This window comes from Hippopotamus amphibius, chromosome 10, assembly GCF_030028045.1.
Source record: "Hippopotamus amphibius kiboko isolate mHipAmp2 chromosome 10, mHipAmp2.hap2, whole genome shotgun sequence".
NCBI classification, from domain to species: Eukaryota; Metazoa; Chordata; class Mammalia; order Artiodactyla; family Hippopotamidae; genus Hippopotamus; species Hippopotamus amphibius.
Genome location: NC_080195.1, coordinates 105,341,162 through 105,364,688, shown reverse-complemented (window position 1 = coordinate 105,364,688; position 23,527 = coordinate 105,341,162). Strand labels below are relative to the sequence as shown.

General features: G+C 38.7%; 1 protein-coding gene across 7 annotated transcripts in view; it reads left to right on the top strand.

The window, feature by feature from the left end:
- The window catches only part of SYNJ1 (synaptojanin 1), an 83,618-nt gene that overhangs the window by 49,628 nt on the left and 10,463 nt on the right, over positions 1-23,527 (top strand). For 5 of the 7 annotated variants that reach the window (XM_057696944.1, XM_057696948.1, XM_057696947.1 and 2 more), the window contains 13 exons: positions 2,957-3,097; positions 4,216-4,408; positions 4,659-4,817; positions 5,396-5,552; positions 6,326-6,443; positions 6,543-6,758; positions 9,675-9,753; positions 13,412-13,574; positions 17,117-17,326; positions 18,248-18,391; positions 20,706-20,753; positions 22,030-22,068; positions 22,197-22,267. In XM_057696944.1, coding sequence (XP_057552927.1) covers positions 2,957-3,097; positions 4,216-4,408; positions 4,659-4,817; positions 5,396-5,552; positions 6,326-6,443; positions 6,543-6,758; positions 9,675-9,753; positions 13,412-13,574; positions 17,117-17,326; positions 18,248-18,391; positions 20,706-20,753; positions 22,030-22,068; positions 22,197-22,267 — 1,738 coding nt within the window. The remainder of the gene's footprint in view (positions 1-2,956; positions 3,098-4,215; positions 4,409-4,658; positions 4,818-5,395; positions 5,553-6,325; positions 6,444-6,542; positions 6,759-9,674; positions 9,754-13,411; positions 13,575-17,116; positions 17,327-18,247; positions 18,392-20,705; positions 20,754-22,029; positions 22,069-22,196; positions 22,268-23,527) is intronic. The other 2 variants (XM_057696946.1, XM_057696950.1) reach the window with 2 other exon arrangements.

The following is a 23,527-nucleotide window of genomic DNA, read 5'->3' as shown; positions in this document are numbered from 1 at the left end:
AACAGCCATGGTGTAAGCCTTCAATATGCAGCGGAAGTGCTTGATGTGTCTCTCCCATTCATTACACAGAATACTAAAAAGATGGGACTCAAGGATTGAGCTTTGACAAAGTTATCAGTAATAATGTTTACTGCTTCATCAGGATATTCTTAGGTGAAATGGCATTTTTTTTTAACTGCAAGCGCTATAGTTTTAAACTAAACTATAGTCACATAGTTTAACTATATAACTTATCTTTAACTGTAAAGATTAAAAGGAGTACTAGTACAGTTTGGTGCCTGCATTCCTGCTAAGACATCAGCTCTTTTACTTACTGTTTTTGCACCATCATGTATGTCAATACAGTGATAAAGGCAAAACAATCTCTTAGCGATTTTAGGGAGACAGTTTCAACGTCATGGGTTTTAGGGACCTTCCCCCCAGGGATGTTCCCAGAGCACAGCAGAGAACAGATGTTCTGAAGTGTTATTACAAATACAGATTATTTTAGTGAACTTTACAGCTTAAGTGTTTTATTTTAAAGAATGATGCTTGCTTTAAAAGTTGAGTAGTTGCCCATCTTTTGTGACTTTTTAAAAAAGGTTTTCAGAATAAAATTATGGGCTAAAATAGTATGGTATAATCATCAGTCTTGCAAATGACAATTTTCTTCTTAGCCAAAGTGGATAACAATTTATATAGGAAAGTAGAAAAGAAACCCAACTTCATTCACTTTACTGTTTGATTCTTTCCTGAAAATACATATTCAGGGAGCTTCCTAGGTGGCACAGTGGTTAAGAATCCGCCTGCCAATGCAGGGGACACGGGTTCAATCCCTGCTCCAGGAAGATCCCACATGCCATGGAGCAACTAAGCCCGTGTGCCACAACTGTTGAGCCCATGTGCTGCAACTACTGAAGCCCATGCGCCTAGAGCCCGTGCTCCGCAACAAGAGACGCCACGGCAATGAGGAGCCCACACACCACAACGAAGAGTAGCCCCCACTCACCGCAACTAAAAGAAAGCCCGTGTACAGCAAAAAAGATCCAACACAGCCAATAAAATTAATTAATTAATTAATTTAAAAAAAAAAGAAAAAGAGAAAGAAATAACCTAATCCTATTAAAAAAAATACATATTCAGGTCTTAAAATTGAGCATAGTCTTAGGGCTTCCAGTACCAAACGCATTGTTCAGTTGTTGGTGCAAGTAGAGATTAATCAAATTATTCTTTAATAAAAGCAGTGATTATTCATTCATACATTTAACCAATATCTACTGAGCAAGCAGTGTGGCATAGTGTTAAGTAGATTAGATGGATGGATGTGAGGTCATATTCCAGCTTACCATTTATTGTTTGTATGACCTGGACTTACAAGAAGACTGTTTTTGCTCACCATTGGAGATTCTTGGGCACAAACTTATTACTCTGAAAACGTATAAAGAGAAGGACTCAAGCATTTTTGCTACCTTCTTTGTACAAACTGTGTTTCAGAATAACTGGAGTCAATAAGAGAAAAGTTGTTTATAGAAGAATTCCAACTTATTACAAATGCCCATGAAATTATGAAATCAATATGTTGTAACCCCTAATGAAATAATAGATCTAGGCAGTGATCATTGGTCAATGTTAAAACCTTAGAAGAAGGATCAGTGGAGGAACTTTTTATTATAAAGAGTCAATTGTCATGGTCTGAACAGCCTATCAGGTGTAATATCACAGAGATTACTTCCTGCTGTAATGTAAGGGTGACTATACCACCCATGAGGTTATTTTTGCCAAAACAAATCAATAAAATTGAATGTTTCTTAATCAAGATTCTGTAGTAACCAGTTTAAAACAAATCGGACAGAGGGACAAGATACCATGAAGACATATCAGACAAATCCAGACTGTTAAACATTTTACAGACAAATAGCCCAGCTTCTGCTGAGAGACTGTTAAAGATTAAGAGAGATTCAAGAGACAGCAAGCATATGCAATGTGTGGATCTTATTTGGACCCTGTTTTAAATAAACCAACTGCAAGAAGACATTTTCTTAGATAATCAGGGAAATGTAAATATGAATTGAGTATTAGATGATGTTTAGAAAGTGTTGATGTTTAAGTGTGATAATTGTGATTTCACAAAAATAAAAATCTGTTGCATTAGAGGTACATGCTAAAGTGTTTCTGGGTGAAATGAACAGTTTTTCTCAGATATGGTTTAAAATATTTCAGGCTTAAAAAAAAATGGAGGGACTTCCCTGGTGGCATAGTGGATAAGACTCCACGCTCCCAATGCAGGGGGCCTGGGTTCCATCCCTGGTCAGGGAACTAGCTCCCACGTGCATGCCGCAACTAAGGAGCTTGAGTGCCGCAACTAAGACCCAGGCGCAACCAAATAAATAATAAATATTAAAAAAAATAATAAAAACTAAAAATAAAAAAAAGGTGAGGGGAGCTACAGAAGAAGAAAGATTGGCAAAATGTTGATAATCATTGAAGCTGGGTAGCAGGTATAGGGTGGTTTATTTTATGATTATCTCTTTTTTCTGTATGTTTGAAATTTTCCCTAATAAGTTTTTTTTTAAGATTTTTTGATCCATAAAAATAACGAAAGGGGAGGAAATATATCTGGAAGCATGTTCTTCTCTGTTATCCTAACGAGTACTCAGGAAAAAATAAAGTGTGCAAGCTTGGAATTACTCACATGGTGAGCAGTCATTTAATAAGTAAGCTCATATTTTCTTTGTAAGGGAGTAATATATGAGACTTTGAAGTGTGGTGTTCTTTTGGCTAAATTTTAGGTTTTCCTTTTTAAAGGAAAAAAAAAAACCCTGCCTGCATAAAGATTTCACTGTAGGTGTGGATTTTGTGACGTTGGTGTTTTATTATATTTGGGCATATAAAGGTATAGTTGACAACTGGTCTTATAAAATAGGCTCTATTACTGTCACTGTGTTTTTGAAGATTCCCTTTTTAATACTTCTGGTAGCACGACGAATCAGAAGCTCTGGGCCGTGGAACTTCAGAAGACCATTTCCAGAGACAACAAGTACGTGCTGCTGGCCTCGGAGCAGTTGGTGGGCGTCTGTCTGTTTGTTTTTATCAGACCACAGCATGCCTCATTCATCAGGTCAGTAAACAGATCGCTCTCCTTGGGCTGCTTCCTAACATGAGATAATGAAAAGGCCTGGCATGTTTGTGGCTTCAAAGAAACTCTGGTTCATAGTTCTTGTTTTTAAGTGTGCTTTTTTTGGTTCTTTTAAATTGAAGTATAGTTGATTTACAATGTTGTGTTAGTTTCAAAGTGTATAGCAAAGTGATTCAGGTATATATTTGTATATGTATCTATTCTTTTACAGATTCTTTTCCCTAATAGGTTGTTACAAAATATGAGTATAGTTTCCTGTGCTGTACAGTAGGTCCTTGTTGGTTATCTGTTTTCTTTATTTATTTTAAAAAAATTTTTATTAGGGTATAATTTGCAATGTTGTGTTAGTTTCAGGTGTATAGCAAAGTGAATCTGTTATACATATATGTATCTCCATTCTTTTTTAGCTTCTTTTCCCATACAGGTCATTATAGAGTATTGAGTAGCACTCCCTGTGCTATATAGCAGGTCCTTATTAGTTATCTATTTTATATATACTAGGGTGTATATGTTAATCCCAAACTCTTAATTTATCCCCTCCCCGCCATGTTCTATGTCTGTGTGTCTATTTCTGTTTTGTAAATAAGTTCATTTGTATCACTTTTTAAGATATTTTTTATGTGATACGATATTTGTCTTTCTCTGACTTATTTCACTTAGTGTGATAATCTCTAGGTCCATCCATGTTGCTGCAAATGTCATTATTTCATTCCTTTTTGTGGCTGAGAAGTATTCCATTGTATATATATGTACCACATCTTCTTTATCCACTCCTCTGTCGATGGACATTTAGGTGGCTTCCATGTCTTGGCTCTTGTAAATAGTGCTGCAGTGAACATTGGGGTACATGTGTCTTTTCAAATTATTGTTTTCTCTGGATATATGCTCAGGAATGGGATCCCTGGATCATTGGTAACTCTATTTAAATGTGTTCTTAATTAAAGAATCACCAATAGTTTCACTGCACTATTTCACAGGCTTGCCCGCAAAGTGCCCCACTCTGTGTAGTGTTATAATTTTGTAATGGACATTCCTAATTTCTTATGCACACAGAACTGTTGGAATTTCTGATCTTTGATTTAGAATTCCTCCTTTTAAAGGGATGTTGCAGTTGATACGGTGAAGACTGGAATGGGGGGTGCAACTGGAAATAAGGGAGCAGTCGCAATACGGATGCTGTTCCACACCACGAGCCTCTGCTTTGTCTGCAGCCACTTTGCTGCAGGACAATCACAAGTCAGAGAACGAAATGAAGATTTCATAGAAATAGCGCGGAAGTTGAGTTTTCCAATGGTAAACTCTTGCTGCTTGTTTGTGAAGAGGAAGCTGTGAAACATATTTCAGTTTACCCCAAATTCTGTGTCAGTTTTTGAAAATTTAAGATAGTTCCTGGAAATGTGAGCAGTGTTCACCTAAATATTAGATACTTCATGCATAATTACTGTGGGGTTAAATAGATCGGGCCTGGCAGGGGTGAGGCAAAGAAAAAGTTATAAAGCACTTTTTAAATTGATTGTTTAAAATTTTGTCTCTTTGCTTCCAGGGAAGGATGCTGTTCTCTCATGACTACGTATTTTGGTGTGGTGATTTCAACTACCGAATCGATCTCCCTAATGAAGAAGTGAAAGAGCTCATAAGACAGCAAAATTGGGATTCTCTTATAGCAGGAGATCAGCTAATCAATCAGAAAAATGCTGGACAGGTAGATACATACTTAAGATACTTGCATTGGGAAGAAGGGGATCTTCGGTTATGAAAATATGTTTTCCTTAAAGTGTTGCTTTTCTTTTTTAACCTCTTGGAGTCTCTTTATACTTAGTAAATACATATGTCTGTAGTTTAACAGAAAATTGCAGGAAGGGGTGATTGAGGCCACTTGATAGGGTATCTTTCTGGTCATCAGACTTAAATTTTGATGGATACCATGTAACCTTTCTTAGACCCCAATTCCTCTTGGGAATAAGATATCAGACTCTGCGATTTCCAAAAATCCCGTACAGTTCTAAATGTCTCATATAGCTCAAAAGTCTGGTGGAATTCCATTGTTCACGTTTTTGTGCTTTGTTTACTCAAATGTCAAACAAGTGGCATGATAAAGCCCATGTCGTAGGTTATTTTTTCTTAAGCTCTGTTCCATTCAGCTAGAAGTGTTCATCAGAGGCACATAAATTTCATATGAGTCTCCAGCACATAACAGACACTTAATGCTTGGCTGTCTGAATGAAAACAGAATGTTTTTGCCTTTTCAAATAACTTTTACTTTATGCACGTTTATTTTAGATTTTTAGAGGATTTTTAGAAGGAAAAGTAACCTTTGCTCCAACGTATAAATACGATTTGTTTTCTGATGACTACGACACCAGTGAAAAGTGCCGCACCCCTGCATGGACAGACCGTGTCCTCTGGAGAAGACGGAAGTGGCCTTTTGATAGATCAGGTTGGGAAATGGACTTCTTCATTTAAATGAGTCAGTGCAAATTTTACAGGGAAGAAGGGAATGATATAAATATCAAGGCGAGGAGGACTACTTTTTTTTTTTTTTTTTAGGTTTTTTTCTTTTTTTTGGCCACGCTCTGTGGCATGTGGGCTCTTAGTTCCCCGACCAGGGATCGAACCCTCACCCACTGCATTGGAAGTGCGGAGTCTTAACCACTGGACTACCAGGGAAGTCACAGAGGACTGCCTTTTTTTTTTTTACTCAGCACAGATTATCTAGAGTAAAATAAATAAAATTTAAATATAAAACTTAAAAAAAAATTCTCAGACCTGCTTATAAATACTCTGATTTTTCGGTCTGTCTTCTTTCAGTGACATAGTGTCATAAAGAGAAGCAAGGCAACATTTTTATGGAATTGTCAAGTGAATACTAATTAAGATTTCTAACTGGAATAACTCAAGTGTTTTGCAAATATTTTGAACTGCTGCTTGTCTGTTCAGTTATTTCTGAAATACTATTTGGTCACAGGCCTTTAAGTAGTCTCAGAAGTAAAGGCTCATCTTAATTTTAACTAAGTAAAGCATAACATGATAACCTCACCAAGAAACCTTTTTAACTTAATGGTGCCTAGACTTCCTGCCTGTTAGCAAGCGTGTCTGGTGTCCCAGCCTCAGGCAACTGAAGCTAGTGAAATGAAGGAGATAGCTCCTTGCTCCACGTGATCTGTCATGCTCAGGTGGCTTCTCCTGTGTTTCTCTCTATTCTGACTGCAGCTGAAGATTTAGATCTCCTAAATGCTAGTTTTCAAGATGGAAGCAAAATCCTCTACACATGGACTCCTGGCACTTTGCTGCACTATGGAAGGGCCGAGCTGAAGACTTCTGACCACAGGTTTAAACAGTCTCCATATTTCTAATTGTGCTTGAAATTTATTTGAAGTACATCCCTTCTTAAACGTTCCTAACACATCTCCCTTCCTTTATGCCTAAGGCCTGTCGTTGCCCTGATCGATATCGATATATTTGAAGTTGAAGCTGAAGAGAGGCAAAACATTTATAAACAAGTGATTGCCATTCAGGGTCCACCAGATGGTACGGTGTTGGTCTCAATCAAAAGTTTTTTACCAGAAAATAATTTTTTTGACGATGGTTTGATTGATGAGCTTCTGCAGCAGTTTACAGATTTTGGTGAAGTTATACTCATAAGGTAAGTAAAATATTTATCATCCAAAAGCAGATCATGATTCATAAATAATATTTTCTGTGTTGGAAATCACCTTATTTAGTATTTGAATAGTGTATGAGTGTTTGTATTACCAAACTAAAGGAGAATCATACTATAGAAATATTACTCAAAGAGCTCAGGTTTTAAAACTGGACTTGCTACTTAGAAAGTTTAAAGTTGAGTAGTAAAACTTTATATGAACAATTGATGACAAAGTAGGTGCACATTTAGATATGTTCTCTCAAGATTCCGATATGAAATAACGTTAGCCCTGTATGGAAAAATGAACGTGTGATTGCTATTTTATTTTTTTTAAGGAGTGGTAGGAGTAAAGTGGAGTGACTTTTCTGCCCTAGCTTTAAGAAATTTGATGCTTTCAGTTATTTTAAGTCATGTAATTTCCATCTGATGGAGGAGCAGCACTGCCCGATTGAACAGTCAGGAGTCATTCTTCCTCATCTTGGTTTCCGTCATTAACTTAACCATCTGCCTTTTTCAGAACCAGATGCCTCTTGTGTTGTTTAAAAAAATGTTCTCTTCTAAGTGTCCAGCAGTTTTGAGCGATTGAATAACATGTGTGTGTTTGAATTCGATAGGGCAGAGGTACTATTAAATTCCTTTCTGTGCTGTTCATCTGTTTGTTTAGGGATGTTTTCTAGCTGTTTGCTGGGCAAATCCCTATGTTAGGTGCTGTGGCAGAGCGGGGGAGAAGTTGAAGACCCAATTCCTGGTTGGAATCTAGGGAAGATCAGCATGTGTGTAATAGCTTCCCTAGATGCTTAACAAAATAGTCCACAGGATGAAGATGGGATGGTTTCTTGTAGCGTGAGAAGCACGCCTGAGAAAATTTACTCTCCTTTCTGAGAGTAAATGGGCAAATAGAGAGAAAATTGTATTTAGACCTCACCTCAAATCATTTGACAAAGATCTACCCCAAAGGTTTAAAATAAAGCAAAAAGTGTCTAGAGATCCTAAGGCTGTAGCAAGTACATAGTGAAACCTCCAGATGACAGTAAGCTTCGCCAAGTACAGAAATGCCAGATCACCAGGAGCATCACATGGGCTGTGTGAGTGGGCAGCACAGTAGCAGATGTGTCCTTTTGAGCAAGTGTAAAATATTGCACTGAGCTAGAGAGAACCCAAAGTGTACGTAAGGGATGAAAGACTGATGCAGGAAAAGGACCTGTCTGCCTTTATTCTAGTCTCTAAAGAACTGGGTGTTAAATTAGAGCTGAAAACTTTCCCCCAGATGCGTGTTATCATTGGAAAAGGTATTGATAACAAAACAAGGCATTATCCTAACATTATAAAACCTCCTCACCTATTCTGGTTGTTATACCTTAAGACAACCAAATTAGAATAGAAAAAGCAGACAATGTAAGTAAACAAGGGAAGGACTCCTGTCACCAATAGGCTAACCTGATCATCGCCATAGTCTAGACTACGCCAGCCATTACAGAGTGACTGAAGTCTTTATATGTAAGTAAGCCATCCCCTGGAAATGTTGATGGGGCAAATTTAGGTACTTATGTTAATTGGGGGACACATCTAGAAGTGTTTATCCTAGTGAGTGAGAAAAGGAAGAAAATACAGCTTCTGAAAGGTCCTACATAAATCCATGGATATCAGAATCAGAATCTCTTGTTAAAGTTCAAAATGTATAGGGGGCACATTGCCGAGTGAGGATAGGACCAAGAAATTAGCCCTGCCATATGGCCACAAACGCTTTGGTATGACTGTCAACGAGCAAATAGGATTTGGGGTGAGGGGGACTGGTGCAGCATCAGTGCAGCCTTTTGATGCTGATTATAAGCGTTGGAGGACGGATCTGGTCCATTGCCAACAATTTGAAAAGATCCCCTTCACAGTCTTTAGGAAGAACGATGTCTCTGTGTTTTTCAAATGATAGCATCCTGCAGTTTAGTAACTTTATGCCAAAGAAATTGAGTCTCTTACCTGTGTTTTGTGTGTGTGTGTGTGTGTGTGTGTGTGTGTGTGTGTGTGTGTGTGTGTGTGTGTGTGTGTTGGGGGTGGTGGTGTATATGTTTTACTGTCTGTCATCTGAAAAATGTGCAGGGATTTCTGAACTTGAGTTATACAGCTGAAAGTAGTTCAACTGGTAAATTGTTTCTGTAAATAAGACTGATAATGTCATAATTTGTTGTATTCTTTTTTCTTGATAACAGTATTACATATCAGTGACCATCTCCTTCAGAGCTTTTTCTGGTGTCCTTTTTACTTTTCCTTTGAGGGGTTTCTTATTTCAAAACTATAAACTTAGAATTATAGCATAGGCCTTTGAAGTCTCAAGAGAGTAAATGGTTATCCTTGAATAAAAACAAGGATCTTAACCTGAGGTTCCTTGGGGCCAGTCTCATCAGTCAATTGATTGATAATCAATTTTTCTTTTCTTTTTCGTGACAACTCCCTGTCTTCTTTCTTGGTCACAGGAAATTTGCTTCAGGAAAATCATGGAGACAGTGAAAATACATAGTACTGGACTACAGGGTCAGGAGACTTGGGTCCTAGCTCTGTAACTTATTCTCCTTGTAGGGTCACTTTGAACAAGCCACTTCCCCTCTGCCTCTTTTTCTCCTTGTCAGTGAATTGAAGGATTGGATTAGGAAGGGATCACAATTGGAGGTCTACCAGCCCATTTCTTTTGGCAGGCTGCTTTATTAACATAGTATTTGAAAGAAATTTGGATTTGAACGCTCTTAGGGAAAGAGTGCCCTCTCCAGGTCACCGCTAGCCATGCTGCTCTCCCTCTTAGATTTTTTTTCTTCCTGGCCTCTGTAAGCCCTTGTTAACCAATAATCATTGGACTAGTCATTGGGCTAATTATACCTTAGGTAATAATTAAGTTTTCTTTATTGTTTGTTTCTCTCTTTCTTAAAGATTTGTAGAAGATAAAATGTGGGTTACATTTTTGGAGGGAAGCTCTGCCTTGAATGTTCTGAGCCTGAACGGTAAAGAGGTAAGGTAGCATTTGTTGAGTCTAAACAAATGTGATTAAGTGTCTGAAGGTTGTATTTTTAGGGACATGTAGCAAATCTAAATGTATTTCCAGTTCAGGAGGATAAAAGACCTAGTGGTGTGCTTTAATATTTGTTATTTAGACTAGGTTTCACACTATTTTAGGATTATTTTCGTCCCTCCTTAGAGATACTAATCATTGATATAGACTAAGAAGAAAACATGTTTATGAAATTTTATCTTATTATATTTTCTTATATAAAATTTTAAATTTTATTCTATTTTCTTATATAAAACTTTAAAAATTTTAATTGGAATAGATATTCTGGCTCGTCTATATAGTAGAAAAGATTTCTAGCAAATGGAAGAAAATGCTTTATTTACAAGAAAATAAGGGAGAAAGGTGCTCATTATTCTGAGGAACTTGTTTTATTGGCTTGGATTATGGTACTCAGGTCTCTTTTTCAAGCATAGATAACAAATCCATCCCACTGAGGCGTTTTAGAAATTTGTAATTAGTGGAGATGTTCCTAACCTGTGATTTGAAATGTCACTGATGGGGGAAATTTATATCAATGGCCTGAAATTGTTTTCCTTCTGTAAAGTGCTATGTGTATTAGTTTTTTCTGATGCGTTTAGACAGATCCTAAATATGTAAGTATATGTTCCCTAGATGGGATGGACTGAAATCCAGGCCTAATTTCTCCAGTGGCAGGCAACTCTGTAAGAATTTCCCTGAGCTTCCTCTTCTGTTGAATAACTTCCACTTCCTCGGAGAGAAAGATTCCCATGTGTATATTGCTTTTGAAACAGATTTTGTAGGGTTTTGTTTGTTTTTCCTGAATGAACTAGTAATACAGTCATGCAAAAGTAAATCAAGAAACACAGAAAAATATAAAGAAATAATACAGTCCATTCTCTGCATCTGCATCCAGAAAATGGACTGGAGGACATGGGGTTGGGGGGGGCGGGGGACGAAGGGGAAGCTGGGACAAAGTGAGAGAGTAGCATAGACATGTATACACTACCAACTGTAAAAGAGATAGCTAATGGGAAGTTGCTGTATAACAAAGGGAGATCAATTTGATGATGGGTGATGCCTTAGAGGGCCAGGACAGGGAGAGCGGGAGGGGGTTGCAGGAGGGAGGGGATATGGGGATATATGTATAAATACAGCTGATTCACTTTGGTGTACCTCAAAAGCTGGTACAAGAGTGTAAAGCAATTATTTTTTTTTTAAAGAAAAAAGAAAGAAATAATACAGACCAGTTGTAGTCCTACCATTACAAAATAATTTTTCTTAACCTTCATATGCATATGCATTAAACCAAATGGTATTATATATACATGTGCATATAAACATAAATGAGATACACGTATCATGGACATCTTTCTATATGAACAAATATGTCAATTTTAATGACTGCATTAATTTCATTATGTGAATAAATATATAAATTTTTTTAACCGAACGCCTATTAATAGACATATAGATTGTTTCCAACTTTTAATTATTAAAACTGACATTCCAGGGAACCCCTGTGTACACTCTAACTTTGCACGCTTATCCTATTCCTAAAGATAAATCCTTAGATGTAAATTTGCTATGACAGAATATAGGCATATTAAATTTTGGTAGTTGGCTAATTGCTCTTCAGAAAGAATGTATCTAGTTGTATTATGCCTCGAATTACTTAATATCCAACATTCTAATCAGTATTGGATGACAGTCTGAAAAACTAGAAGTAGCATGTCACTTCTGTGTTAAGATTTTGATTGCTAGTTTTTAAATTTATTGGTGATTTTGTACTTGTCTGATGAGCTGTTTATGACCTTAGCTCCTTTTTCCCCTGGGGTTTTCATCTTTTGAAGCTCCCTTGATGTTAATCCCTTTTCATAATGTGCTGCAGATATTCTTCCCAGTTTGCCTTGTGACTTTGTTGTGTCTTCACCATATGGAAATTATTGATTTTTAAATTTAATTCTACCTTTGATACCTTAAAAAGCCCTTCCCTCTCCCATGGTGCCATAAGTATTTAAGAGCAGCTCTCAACTTATCAGCTCCTCTTCCCTTTCTGAATATTTCTTTTGTCTTTCTCCTGATAATTTTCCTTGTTTGGTTTTTTTCTCCCTTCTTCTCAGTTCTGTTCCTCACCCTCAAGTTTAGTCATCTGTGTTATGCTCTTAGAAAGGACCCACCCTTAGCTCCCTTAAAAGATTTTCAAAATTCTGAAAAAATAATGCTTATGGAAAATACGTAATAATGTTTGATTTATCCTTTTGGAAAGTTAGACATTTCCAAGCCTCTAGTCTATCTTTGTTAGTACCGTTGCTTCAGCCCAAAATCTTCTAGATGCAAGTAGATCAGTAGGAACAGTTCCTTTTCAGGGGAGAATCTGGAAAAAGTCTGTAGTATAAGCAGGACAAACCTAAAGGATGAGCTTCTTGAGCATTTTCTTTTCTGTCATCTAAATTTCTTTCTTTTCGTTTGGCTTCGATCTCTGCCAAGTGGATATTCTTGATGAAGTGCATCTTAAATGACCTTTATAGTGACTGAGGCTTAAGAATACTTATTAGTATTCTTTGGTGAATATATAAAGAATGCTGTTTACTTTAAAAAGTAACAAATGGCCTATGAAGCCTGTTGTCAAGTTCTGAAATTTAATCGATTTCATCTAATAAATGAGTAAAGAATTATTCATTCTTAGGACTCTGATTTCAAAGCTCAGTGTGGACGCTAAATTTCTATTAAACATGGCTGTGCTGTTCAGGCCAGCAGCTGTCAACCTCTCCAGCCTATGCCTCCAAAGAATTCTAATGTCAATAGCACGTAAGAAAAGTTTCTTTTTTTTTTTAATACATCGATAGGACAGTGTAATTTGCTTATAATATGTTGGTTGTTTCAGATTATACTTTTGTCTAAAAGCTTCTCAAATTTATAGGAAAGGCAGGGTGAATATTTAGCTTTTGTTGAAGATTTAAAATGGTCTTAAATTCTCTCAGTATTCTTCTGACATTTGAAATGCTGAAACTACTTTGACAGCATAGCAGCTTTCAAGACCATTATACCAGCTAGGAAAGTCCAAATGAACAGGGAAGGTATTTTAAGGATTTTCTACCATCCTTTCCTTAGTTCCTAGTCTCTTGTGGGAACAGTTATTTCATCTGTGGATCAAAATCATAGGAAGTATAAAATTATGTAGCAGAGTTGTCAGTGAATTTATATCTGGCCAGGGAAAGATACTGCAGCAAAGGAAGCTTAAATCTGTGTGCACCCTAGGAAAGAAGATCTGGATTTAGCAGCACAGGCTTTTAAAAGGAGGATTGGGGACATGTGACACTAATTAAGGGAATTCCCAGGTTAGGACTTGACACTTCCATTGCAGGCGGTCCAGCTCGATCCCTGGTCAGGGAATCAAGATCCCACAAATGGCACGGTTCGGCCAAAAAAATCCCCCCAAACCAAAAACCAAAACCAAACCAAACCAAAACAAATAACTAGTTAAAAATACAGTATATGTGAAATGGTTGTGTTGAATTGAGTCTGGCTGAATTAAGCCTATCCCGTTGTTATAGTATAACTAAGGCAGGCACTTTATTCCAAGATAGTTAATTTTCATGCAATGAATTTTTATTTTATATCTCTTTTACTCAACTAGTTGTTGGGTCGAACTGTAACTATTACTCTAAAAAGTCCAGACTGGATCAAAACTTTGGAAGAAGAAATGAGTTTAGAGAAAATCAGCGTCCCCTTGCCATCCTCAACAAGCTCCACCCTGCTGGGTGAAGACGCGGAGGTCGCGGCCGACTTCGATATGGAAGGTCAGCTTGTTGAACTTGTTTACTGCTGTCCTTCACGGTGTTTCTTTCCCAACAGTGAAGGCTCAGTCTCCAAGTTTATCCTTCTCGTCCTTGTAACACTGAGAGCAATATTAATAAGATTTTGTTTTGCATAGTATTATGTGTATTTTGGTTGTACCCAGACTTAAATGTGTTTACCGTTCTGCCATGCAAAGGTCAAGACCTTTACAAATGTTAGTTTATGTCGTTGTGTGAAAAGAGCACAAAGTGGTATTTTTGGTGTGTGTTTTGGTCCCACTAACTGTAGTTAAGATAGAAAAACAGAAGCTCAGTGTGCAGAAATGAGTTAACGATAATTACTACAGAAGAAGATATATTTCTTTTTTTAAAAATTTATTGAAGTGTAGTTGACTTACAATGTTGTGTTAATTTCAACCATACAGCAAAGTGACTCAGTTATACATATATGTACATTCTTTTTCATATTCTTTTCCATTAGGGTTTATCACAATATTGAATATAGTTCCCTGTGCTTTACAGTAGGACCTTGTTGTTTATCCCTTCTACATATAATAGTTTGCATCTGCTAGTCCTAAACTCCCAATCCGTCTTTCCCTCACCCCTTCTCCCCCTTGACAACCACAAGTCTTGTTCAAAAGCGGATATATTTCAAAGTAATTCTCAAAGTGGCTAGGAACACATGCATTTGAAACTGAACCCAGCCATATAAATGTAATCATTTCAAGTGTGGAGTTTGGGAGGGATTATCTCAATATAGTAATTTCCTTAAATGTGATTAAGAAATGCATTTGCTTTTTAATGCTGTATCTGCTATATTTTATTATTTTTTTTTATATTTTCTGTTAAAATGCATACCTTAGTTTGTAAAGTGACAGTAATCATGTGGTGATACCCTGTACATCTAGATAATGCATTTAAGAGTTGAATACCGTAGAAGATCATCTCGTTTTCACATTTCTCTATTCATTTGTTTACTTGGTCCACACGTTTATGTAGTACCTTTCATGTGCCACGTACATACTAGGTGCTAGAAATTTGACAGATGTCATTCTTGCTCTCCCCAGACTCACAGCTGAGTGGGTGTTACAGACAAGTAAGCAGGCAGTTATAATCACGTGACATCAGTGCACTGGTGAACGATGCTGCAGTAGTTCTTGGGACAGCTGTCTGACCTACAGTTGGGAAGTTGGGAGAGTTTTCCCAGAGAAATTGAAATTGAGAATCTGAAGACTGGGTGAGAATTAGATTAAAGAGGATAGACATGAACCAGGAAGAAGGGATGTGCAGAGACCTAAGGGGGAGAAAAGGACCTAAGTAGATGATGCAAATATGCTTGTGTAGGAGTAAGTGAAGGAAAAAGACTGCAGGACGAGGAGTGGGTGAGGATGGAAGGTGAATTTGGTTTTGAACATGTCGAATTTGAGGTGTCTGTGGGGCCCATCAGGCCCAGATGTAGGCTGTGGGTATGTGGGCCTGGTGCTCAGCAGGGAGCTCTGGGCCCAGCAGGCAGCTCTGATGATGGTTAAGGACATGCGTTTTTATTAGCTTGGCCAGGAGGATGAGACAGAGACTGGAGAGGACTGGTCCTGGGATAGAACAGAAACGCAGACTTCAAGGAGAGGCAGAAGAAGCCTGCCTGTAAAAGGAAGATGAGAAGAAAGAACCAGAAATGTCAAAGAGCCAGGAGAATATAACGGCTTAAAAATCAAGGAAAGAAAAGACAACAAGGGAGAGCGGTCTGTGGCAAGAAGGAGAAGTGAGCACCGCAGCTTGCCCTTTGGGTTTAGTACCAGGGGAGGAAGCTGTTGGTGACATTCAGGAGAAGGATTTCAGTGGAGTGAAGAAGCCAGATGGTGGTAAATCGGGGTGTGGATGGAAGGCGAAGAAGTGCAGAGAGTGTCTGTAGAGAGCTCTTTACAGAAGTTTGGCTGAGGCGGGGGAAAGAGAGAGGAAGGCAGTTGCTCCAGGAAGTGTTATTTTGAAATGGAGACACTTGAGAATGCTTAGCGATGATGGAAAGGGCTGATGCCGTTGGGGAGGGGCAGGGCAGAGTGAGCAGAAGAGCACGGTGCCCGGGAAAATGGGGGTGGGCAGAACCCCACTCTTTCCATCCACAAACACGTGAGTGCCAACCTCATGATTAGGCTCCAGCTAGGGGCCAGTGTGTTGAAGAGAGGGGTTCCCATCTTAAAACTTTCCCTTTTCTCTGCAAAGTTTAAGGAGTGGGACAACCCAGGGTTTCAGGAGAATTGAGAATGTTCAAAGTAAAGCTCCTGAGAAGGGGTCAGAGGGAGAGCCAGCCAGGAAAGCGTGGAATTGCCAGGCAGCCGTGGGAGTCCAGATGAGGCTGAAAACCACCGAGCTGACGTGGCTGCAGTCATCGGGACCACGTGGTTGTCTCTGGCTGCAGTGCCCAGCAGCCCAGGTGCAGTTATGGAGAGATTAGACAGCGGAATTGATGCAGGTATGATGGAAGAATAGTGCAGGAGGGAAACGGACGAAGCGAGGAATCAGAGGATGTGAAGACAGACTCAGAGACGCAAGGTCGAAGGCCAGGTTCCCAGTGAGGTCAAAAGAGGAAAGAGTAACCGAGTGTGGGACTGAAAGGCTGGGAGGTGGTGGTCAGAGTGAAGTGTTCTGAGTTCCTTGTTTCCGAGGTCCTGCAGTTCCAAGGGGCCTATGTGTTTGCAACGGAGGAGAGTGTCAGCAGGGAAAAGACATCAGGGTGTTGATGCGTTGTCCACATGGACTTCGATGTCACCCGGAAAGGTGGTGGGACCCAACTTAGCATCTTGCTCTCTCCACCGTCCTCTGTGAATGGGTTCACGGGACCGGAAGGGTGGAGGCTGAGGTGATGGCAGCGAGTCGGGATGGAGGGTGTTACATAAATTCCTGACACAGCCTCAGAGAAGTAGGCCTCTTTGTTCAGGGTTGGAAGATTGACGTTCTGGAATTGGGGTTGGGTTGCAAGGAGGGCACCGTGACCCGACTTTCCAACTCCAAGGAAAGAGGAGGTGAGGAGACCTCAGGGGAGAACCAGCTCCCCCCGGTGTGCATATGTCAGGTTGGGGGAGTACAGGGGACGGAGTCATGAGGCGCCTTCTGGGGAAGGGTGTGTGGCTGCGTGAGAGCCTGTCTTCTGCAAGGGCAGGCCCCGAGCTGCAGGCACGGAGGAGTGGGCGGTGCCATGGGCGAGAAGGGAAAGTTCGCAGGGAGAGCAGCAAGCTTCCGAGTCAGCCAGCACTGAGACAGCTGCTCAGTGGAATACTGCAGCTGCGGAGTCAGCCCAGCGCCAGGTGTTAGTCACCACTGGCCTGCTGTTGCTCTGAGACAAGAGACTGTCTTCAGTTACATTTTCTATAAGAGCGTTTACACTAATTCTAGTTTTATATGTAAAAAATTGTTATATATGCCCACATGCTTCACCTGTACATGATGTCAGTGTGTTTCTTTTATGTATTTAACTCCTTAAAGCCTAGATTGGGAACAAATCTCTGAGAAAGTTAACATGGCGGTAACTTGGCGACCTTGCATTTTCTCAGGCGACGTTGATGACTATAGTGCTGAGGTGGAGGAAATCCTTCCTCAGCATCTCCAGCCATCCTCTAGTTCTGGCCTTGGCACTTCCCCAAGTTCTTCACCCCGGACCAGTCCCTGCCAGTCACCTACCATATCGGAGGGGCCGGTGCCTTCCCTTCCCGTGAGACCAAGTCGAGCTCCATCAAGAATGCCTGGGCACCCAACTTCACAAAGTGTGTATTTTACTTAAAGTTATGTATGACTTTCCCTGGCTGATACATTTGATTTTAGGTGGTTAAACCTCTGATGCCTTTGCATCTCTTTCGGAGAGCCCTTTTTGTTTAACTTTCATATCCATAGGCTAAAGTGTACCATGTTTTCTGTGCATATAGGAGCCCTAAATGGAAAGGAAACTCATCACTGTCACTGGATGAGATTTTTTTTTCTTAGTCCTTTTCCTCGGTGGCCAGCCTTGTCCATGTCTTATCATTGATGATTTTCTATCATTATGGTCAGAGCCCATAACTGTTTGGGCTTAACTGTCTACCTGTACATTACCTAAATGATAATATGAAGCAAAAAGAGACAAAACAAATTTTTTGAATTCAACTTGATAGTCATGACTCCTCCAAAGTCCAAAGATTTGTCTCTGAAAGTTGTTACATTACGTGATTCAGTCACTGTTCCATGCTAATCAGTGTCTTCCGAAAATACCTTCCATTTCGTACACTTCTCTAGCTCCCCCATGTTACTCTTAGAGGACTGGCTTCATTCAGTAAATGCAATATAAGGCAAGGTACAGAGAGAAGAGACACCCTTTTTCTCTTTCTTCTCTCTACTGGCCAGCAGACTGCAAATGACTTAACTCACACAATACCTCATGCTGTCTTAATAGGGCGGCTCGATCAGTCCCCTTCAGCACCTGCGGCCTGGGTAGTAAGTCCACAGAGAGCTAGCCTTACTGCTCCCATGGTGCCAGAGGGTAATGTAATAGCAGAAGTGCTTATGTGAGTGATACCAAAAATGTGTGTCATTACACTGTAGTACAAATTTAGAAAATTAGCAAAATAATTTATCATATGCAGTTAGGAAGTACCTTGGTGCTCATACCCACTTGGAACCTGATCCTTTTACCTGACGTACTTTTCTGGTAGGTTCTCCTGTTGACACTCTGCCAGCAACACAGCTGCAGCAGAAAGAGTCTTCCCAGCCCCTGGAACCCAAGCGGCCTCCCCCTCCCCGCCCGGTTGCGCCTCCTGCGCGTCCAGCTCCCCCACAAAGACCACCTCCGCCTTCAGGTAACAAACCATTTTATTTCCTCTTTTGTGAGATTTAAAATCCCCCTCCACTCTATTTAAAAACGTTTTGCGTGTTTTCAAGCCTCTGTCATCTACATTTTATCGTTTCCCATCACTGGTGCTACTTCCTCAGCTTTTCTCTAAAAAACGTGGTAGGTGTGACAGAACAGGGAGAAAGACTGTTTCCCAATTAGATTCCCGTAACGTTTTCAGATCTGACTTCTTACAAGTGTGCAAGAAGCATTTGTTTTGTTTTAGCTAATGTGATGTGGTTGTGCTAATTTCTGTAAAATGCATGATGAGAAACTGAAGAACATATATATACTTGTTTACATAAAGTTTTATGTATTTGTTTAAATGTTCTTTTAAAATAAGTATAATGTTTCTGTTAGGAGCATTTACATTACATAATAGCTTTTTTATAGCACCAAGATATGAATATGTAGTTTCTACATGATATTTGACGTCATGAATACTATAGTAAATGACATTTCGATTGTTCATTTACTGTCATTTCCTTTCTGCTGCACATCCCCTCCTGAACTATAAGGGGCTAGGAGTCCTGCACCTGCTAGAAAAGAACTTGGAGGTAACCACTTATATTCCTTATAACGTATGGATCCTGGTTCATTAATCTTTTTGGAGTTTGATTCCTATAACTGGGAGACATTTTAGGTTTGTTTGGTAAAAGTCAAAATGAATGACATTTTTATGTCAAGTTAAAAATAGCTCCAAAATTCCATTATACTCCTGTTAAGTAGAAGATTAGAACTTGGTTTTATGAGTGAATAGAATTAACAGGAGCTGCCATTTCCCAGATGGAGTTGAATTACTCATCAAGGCCTAATATACTTTTTCTTAATAAATACAGTCAATTTGGTTACAAAGATTTAATTCCCCAAAATCATACTATTTTGAAAAGTGATTCAGGCACAATGAATATGGAACGTTTCCCAAGTATTTGATTATATTAGATTGTATTAGTGCTCTAGTACATTCCCTTGTTCGTGGCCTGTGGATTAGCAAAATGTCCTAGGAATGCAATTTAAAGTTAAAATAATTATCTGAAATACAGCTTTCACTTTGCATGGCTTTATCACAATTTGTCATAACATTCATGCCTCATTTTTAAAATGTAAGAACAATTTTCTTTTATATAGCTCAGTAAAGAAATTCTTATTAACACTTGGGTCACTTTTTGTGCAAAGTGTAGCTTACTTGGTTTACATGAAAACTCTCACAAAGCTTAGTTGGAGGTATACGTTTGACAAGTTTATTTAATCTAATTCTCAGGAAAGGCTGAGGCAGGATATCTCAGTCCCACAGAAGAGCTTTTACAAATCCAGTTTTAATATCATTAAGTCTCACTATACACATGCAGTCAGTCTCTTTCTAGTCTAGCTGCCTAAGGACATTGGGGACTGACTCGTGTTGTCATAGATTGACTTTGCTGTGTGTAGATTTTAACGACTTTGTATAATAAGGGTAGCAAAGTTATTTCAGCACTGTGGCTTCTGCAAGATACTGCTGGAGGATAACTTTTCCATTGACTTACAGAAAACATTAATTTTTCCCATTTCATACTTGTGCTTTTATTTATAGTTTCACAATAGACTTCTATTTATTATATCCTTTAATTAGGAAAACAATCTGTAGGAAAATAAATTTTTAAATAAATTTGTGAAAAGTTATACATATTAGCAACTCAGTGGCTTACTTAGAAATCTGATTTAATTTTTTCAAATTGCTTCCCTTCACGATTTTTTTATAGGCAATGTTCACAATGTATTTTTTTAACCCTGTAAACCAATAACTGCTTGAAGGCAATAAGCTGAGAGAAAGTAATTATAGTACTTTTAGAGGTTTCTTTTTTAAAATAATGCATTGAAAACTAACTTCTAAGAGTCTCAGAGAGATTAAAAATAAAATTGGAGCTTTAAGATTTTTTTTCCTTTTTGACCAGCAACTGTTGGAGCTTTTATTACTGATTTAACTCTGAATATGAAGAATGAGATTATCATAAAGCAAAGGCTTCATTACACATATTTTTAAATTTGCAACTGCCAGTAATGTCAGATATAAAAGGCAAACTGTCCTCCCCTATCTTCTCTAACTGAGGAAAGGGCCAGACTCAGGTCTGGGCCAGACATCTAGAGTCACTTTGGTTTGTGTTGATATCTTTGAAGAAATTTAAAGCAGTGAAAGAACTTTTTTTGCGAAAGTAAATCTAACTCAAAAATTGCTTTGTGTACCTGCCTTTCATTCTGTGCTACGGGCCCTGAACAATATACAGCTCTGTTCTTTCTCTGAAAAGGTATTGGAGGCCCTCCCAGTCCTGGGGTAGCTAGGCGAGAGATGGAAGGTAACAAGACTTTTGTATCATAGAAATGGATCTCTCGTTTTATTTCTAAATGTCAGCCCCTCCAGTGTTTAAAGGCATACCAAATCTTCTCTTGGTCCAACTGTAAACTCCCCCTCCCATCCTTATGTTTACTTTGTAACTTAGTATTTTTTCTCTTTCCATTCTGTGTTGTGTATAGTTTCTGGCAGCTGTCCATTTAATTTCCCCGCAATTCTAATGTTGTTTTGCACTGTGTTTTGTACATATTTCATATATCCTTACGATGTGAAGTTATTGTACAATGTTATTTTAGGAAGAATGCCTTCAAAGTTCTTTTCAGAATAAGTCAAATGTTTAAAAATGTAGTATACTAACTCTGGAGTTTTAAAAATTAATAATTATAATTAAACCTTATTAATTCACGTCCAAGAATATAGTATTTTTGGATCATTTCAGGTAACAGAAATATTTTTATATATAATGATGCTGAACTAAATTTGCTTAAAAGGCTATTAAAGCTAGAAGCCATTCTTTAAGATTATAGTTGCTAAAAGGCTGATGGATTACATAAAACAATTACACTTGAATTTTCTTTCAAAAAGAAGAAATCTGAGATGCTGCCTTCAATAGTCTCCCCTACTCCTTTTGGCCCCAAAAGTAGTTCATTTCATTTCATCGTTTTACTACCTTTCTAATGAGTTTGAACCATAGTTTAACATTGTCTTGCGTAAGTCAGTTACTTAGTAATAAGATGCGCCTATCTTCTACCTTCATCATAGGATTTTGCTATAGAAATCCACAAGATCTCATCATGAGATTCCTTTATCCATAATGACATCTACAATGTGAAGCCCATTTAAACGTTGTCAGTAGGTGTCTCTTTGTGACTCGGCAAGTGTATTTCTGTTTGCTCTGGCGCAGTTTGCCCGCCAAGCTCTGGGAAGTGATGGGCCACATCTTGTGACCATCCCCATAAGCTGACCATGTGTTTTCAACGTTTATAGGAAAGGACTCTGTTGGGAAAGTCACCTTAAAAGTGACCTTCTGAATGAGGCATCAGACCAAGTGCTAACCTGTCTCCCATAAGTGTCACTCTAAGTATTCTAATTTTTCTCTTTTGGGGGATATTTCCTTCAGAGCTGATAATACCCTTTATCATTATCCAAAGCAAAGTTCTTTTGTTCCCATCTCATGCCCCCATTTCTGCTGGTAACGAAATAGAACAGCCAGCGAATGTTGTGCAATATGGCTTGATTGTTTACCTATGACTAATTTTTTTTTCCTTCCTGCTTCAAAGCACCCAAAAGCCCTGGAACGACGCGGAAAGATAATATAGGTAAAAACACTTCAGTTCAGCTTATAAAACTGGACCATGAATAGACACTTGGGATATAAGTACACAGTTTCTTGTTTCTTTCTTTTAAAAAAAAACCTGAAATACATGGTGCGATGTCTTTGTTCCAGGACGCAACCAGCCTTCACCTCAGACAGGACTCATAGGCCCAGGACCTGCTGGATACAGTGCAGCCAGACCGGTAGGCAGCACCTCACCTCGGAGCCGGGAGTCTAGGTTCTAGGTCCCAACTTGCTGCTAATCAGATGTTATCTTGAAGAAATTATGGGGCACATCAAGGTCCCAGTTTCCATAACTCTGTAATGGGGGAATTGCACTCGACACTCTCCAACGTACCTTTTAACACTAAGAGTCTTCTAACATCCTCTTCAAAAGTAACTAAACATACTTCATTATTTGAATAAAAGTGATCTAGTTAAGTAATTACAGTCACTAAATAAGTACCTTAGAATCTCTGAGTATATGGGGAAGTGATGTATTGGGGCAACTTTTTATGATAGTGTCTGAATAATTAATGAGGTAAAGTCATTCTTCAATCAGAAGGATTCTAAAATTAAATTTCAGAAAGCCCATTTATAATAGTTGGTCAACTACAACTGGTTCTAAAGGTATTATTAAAAGCAGGCGAGCAGATGGTATTGCAGGGCTCTCCCTACGTTATGAATCTATGGTTTTATTTGTGTTTATTAGTGTTCTCTTATACACAGAATATATCCTTTTATTCACCCAAGTGAAAATTTTCTCTGGGATAGAACAAGTAATTTAAAGGGGGGAAAAAAAGAAAGAGAACAGAAACCAGTGTCAGCCTAGTGGAGCCTGAACCTTTGGGAGGCCTCCAGCTGAACAGTAGGAACTGGGAACTGTGACCGGAACCGGAAATTAAGAAACTTCTGCTAATGAAACTACTTCTAATTCCTAAGAAATTCTCATAAGATTTCTAAGATAGAAATACTTTGTTTTTTCTCTTGTAGCTTTCTATTTAACATCCAACCTAAAGGCCATTTTCTGTATATAACATTTTACTCCAGAGTAAAACGTCTGTGGAATATACCTAAAGATGGCCATTACCCACCCTCCTTTGTTTCAAAAAAAGGGGGAATTGCTGTGCATTGACTCCACCACTTCCCACAAAGTACTTTCTTTATTTAGTACTGTGAGAATAAGGAAGGAAAGTCAGGATTTTGTGAGATTACCTCCATAACTTTTGCTTAAAATAAGTATTGGGGGCTTAAAGCCTTTAGCAAACGTGTGAAAATAGGAGAGACATTTTTCACCAGTGTGTCTTCCAGTGTATTTATTTTAGCCTGTTGAGTTAGCCACTCAAGAGTTTTTACCTCTGTGTTTTTAAAAAAAAGACCTCAGTGTGGTTTTCCATAAGCCTCTTAGTTACACAGTGTATGTCCCTCACCACGTCCTCATGACCTGTAGTACCATCCCCGTC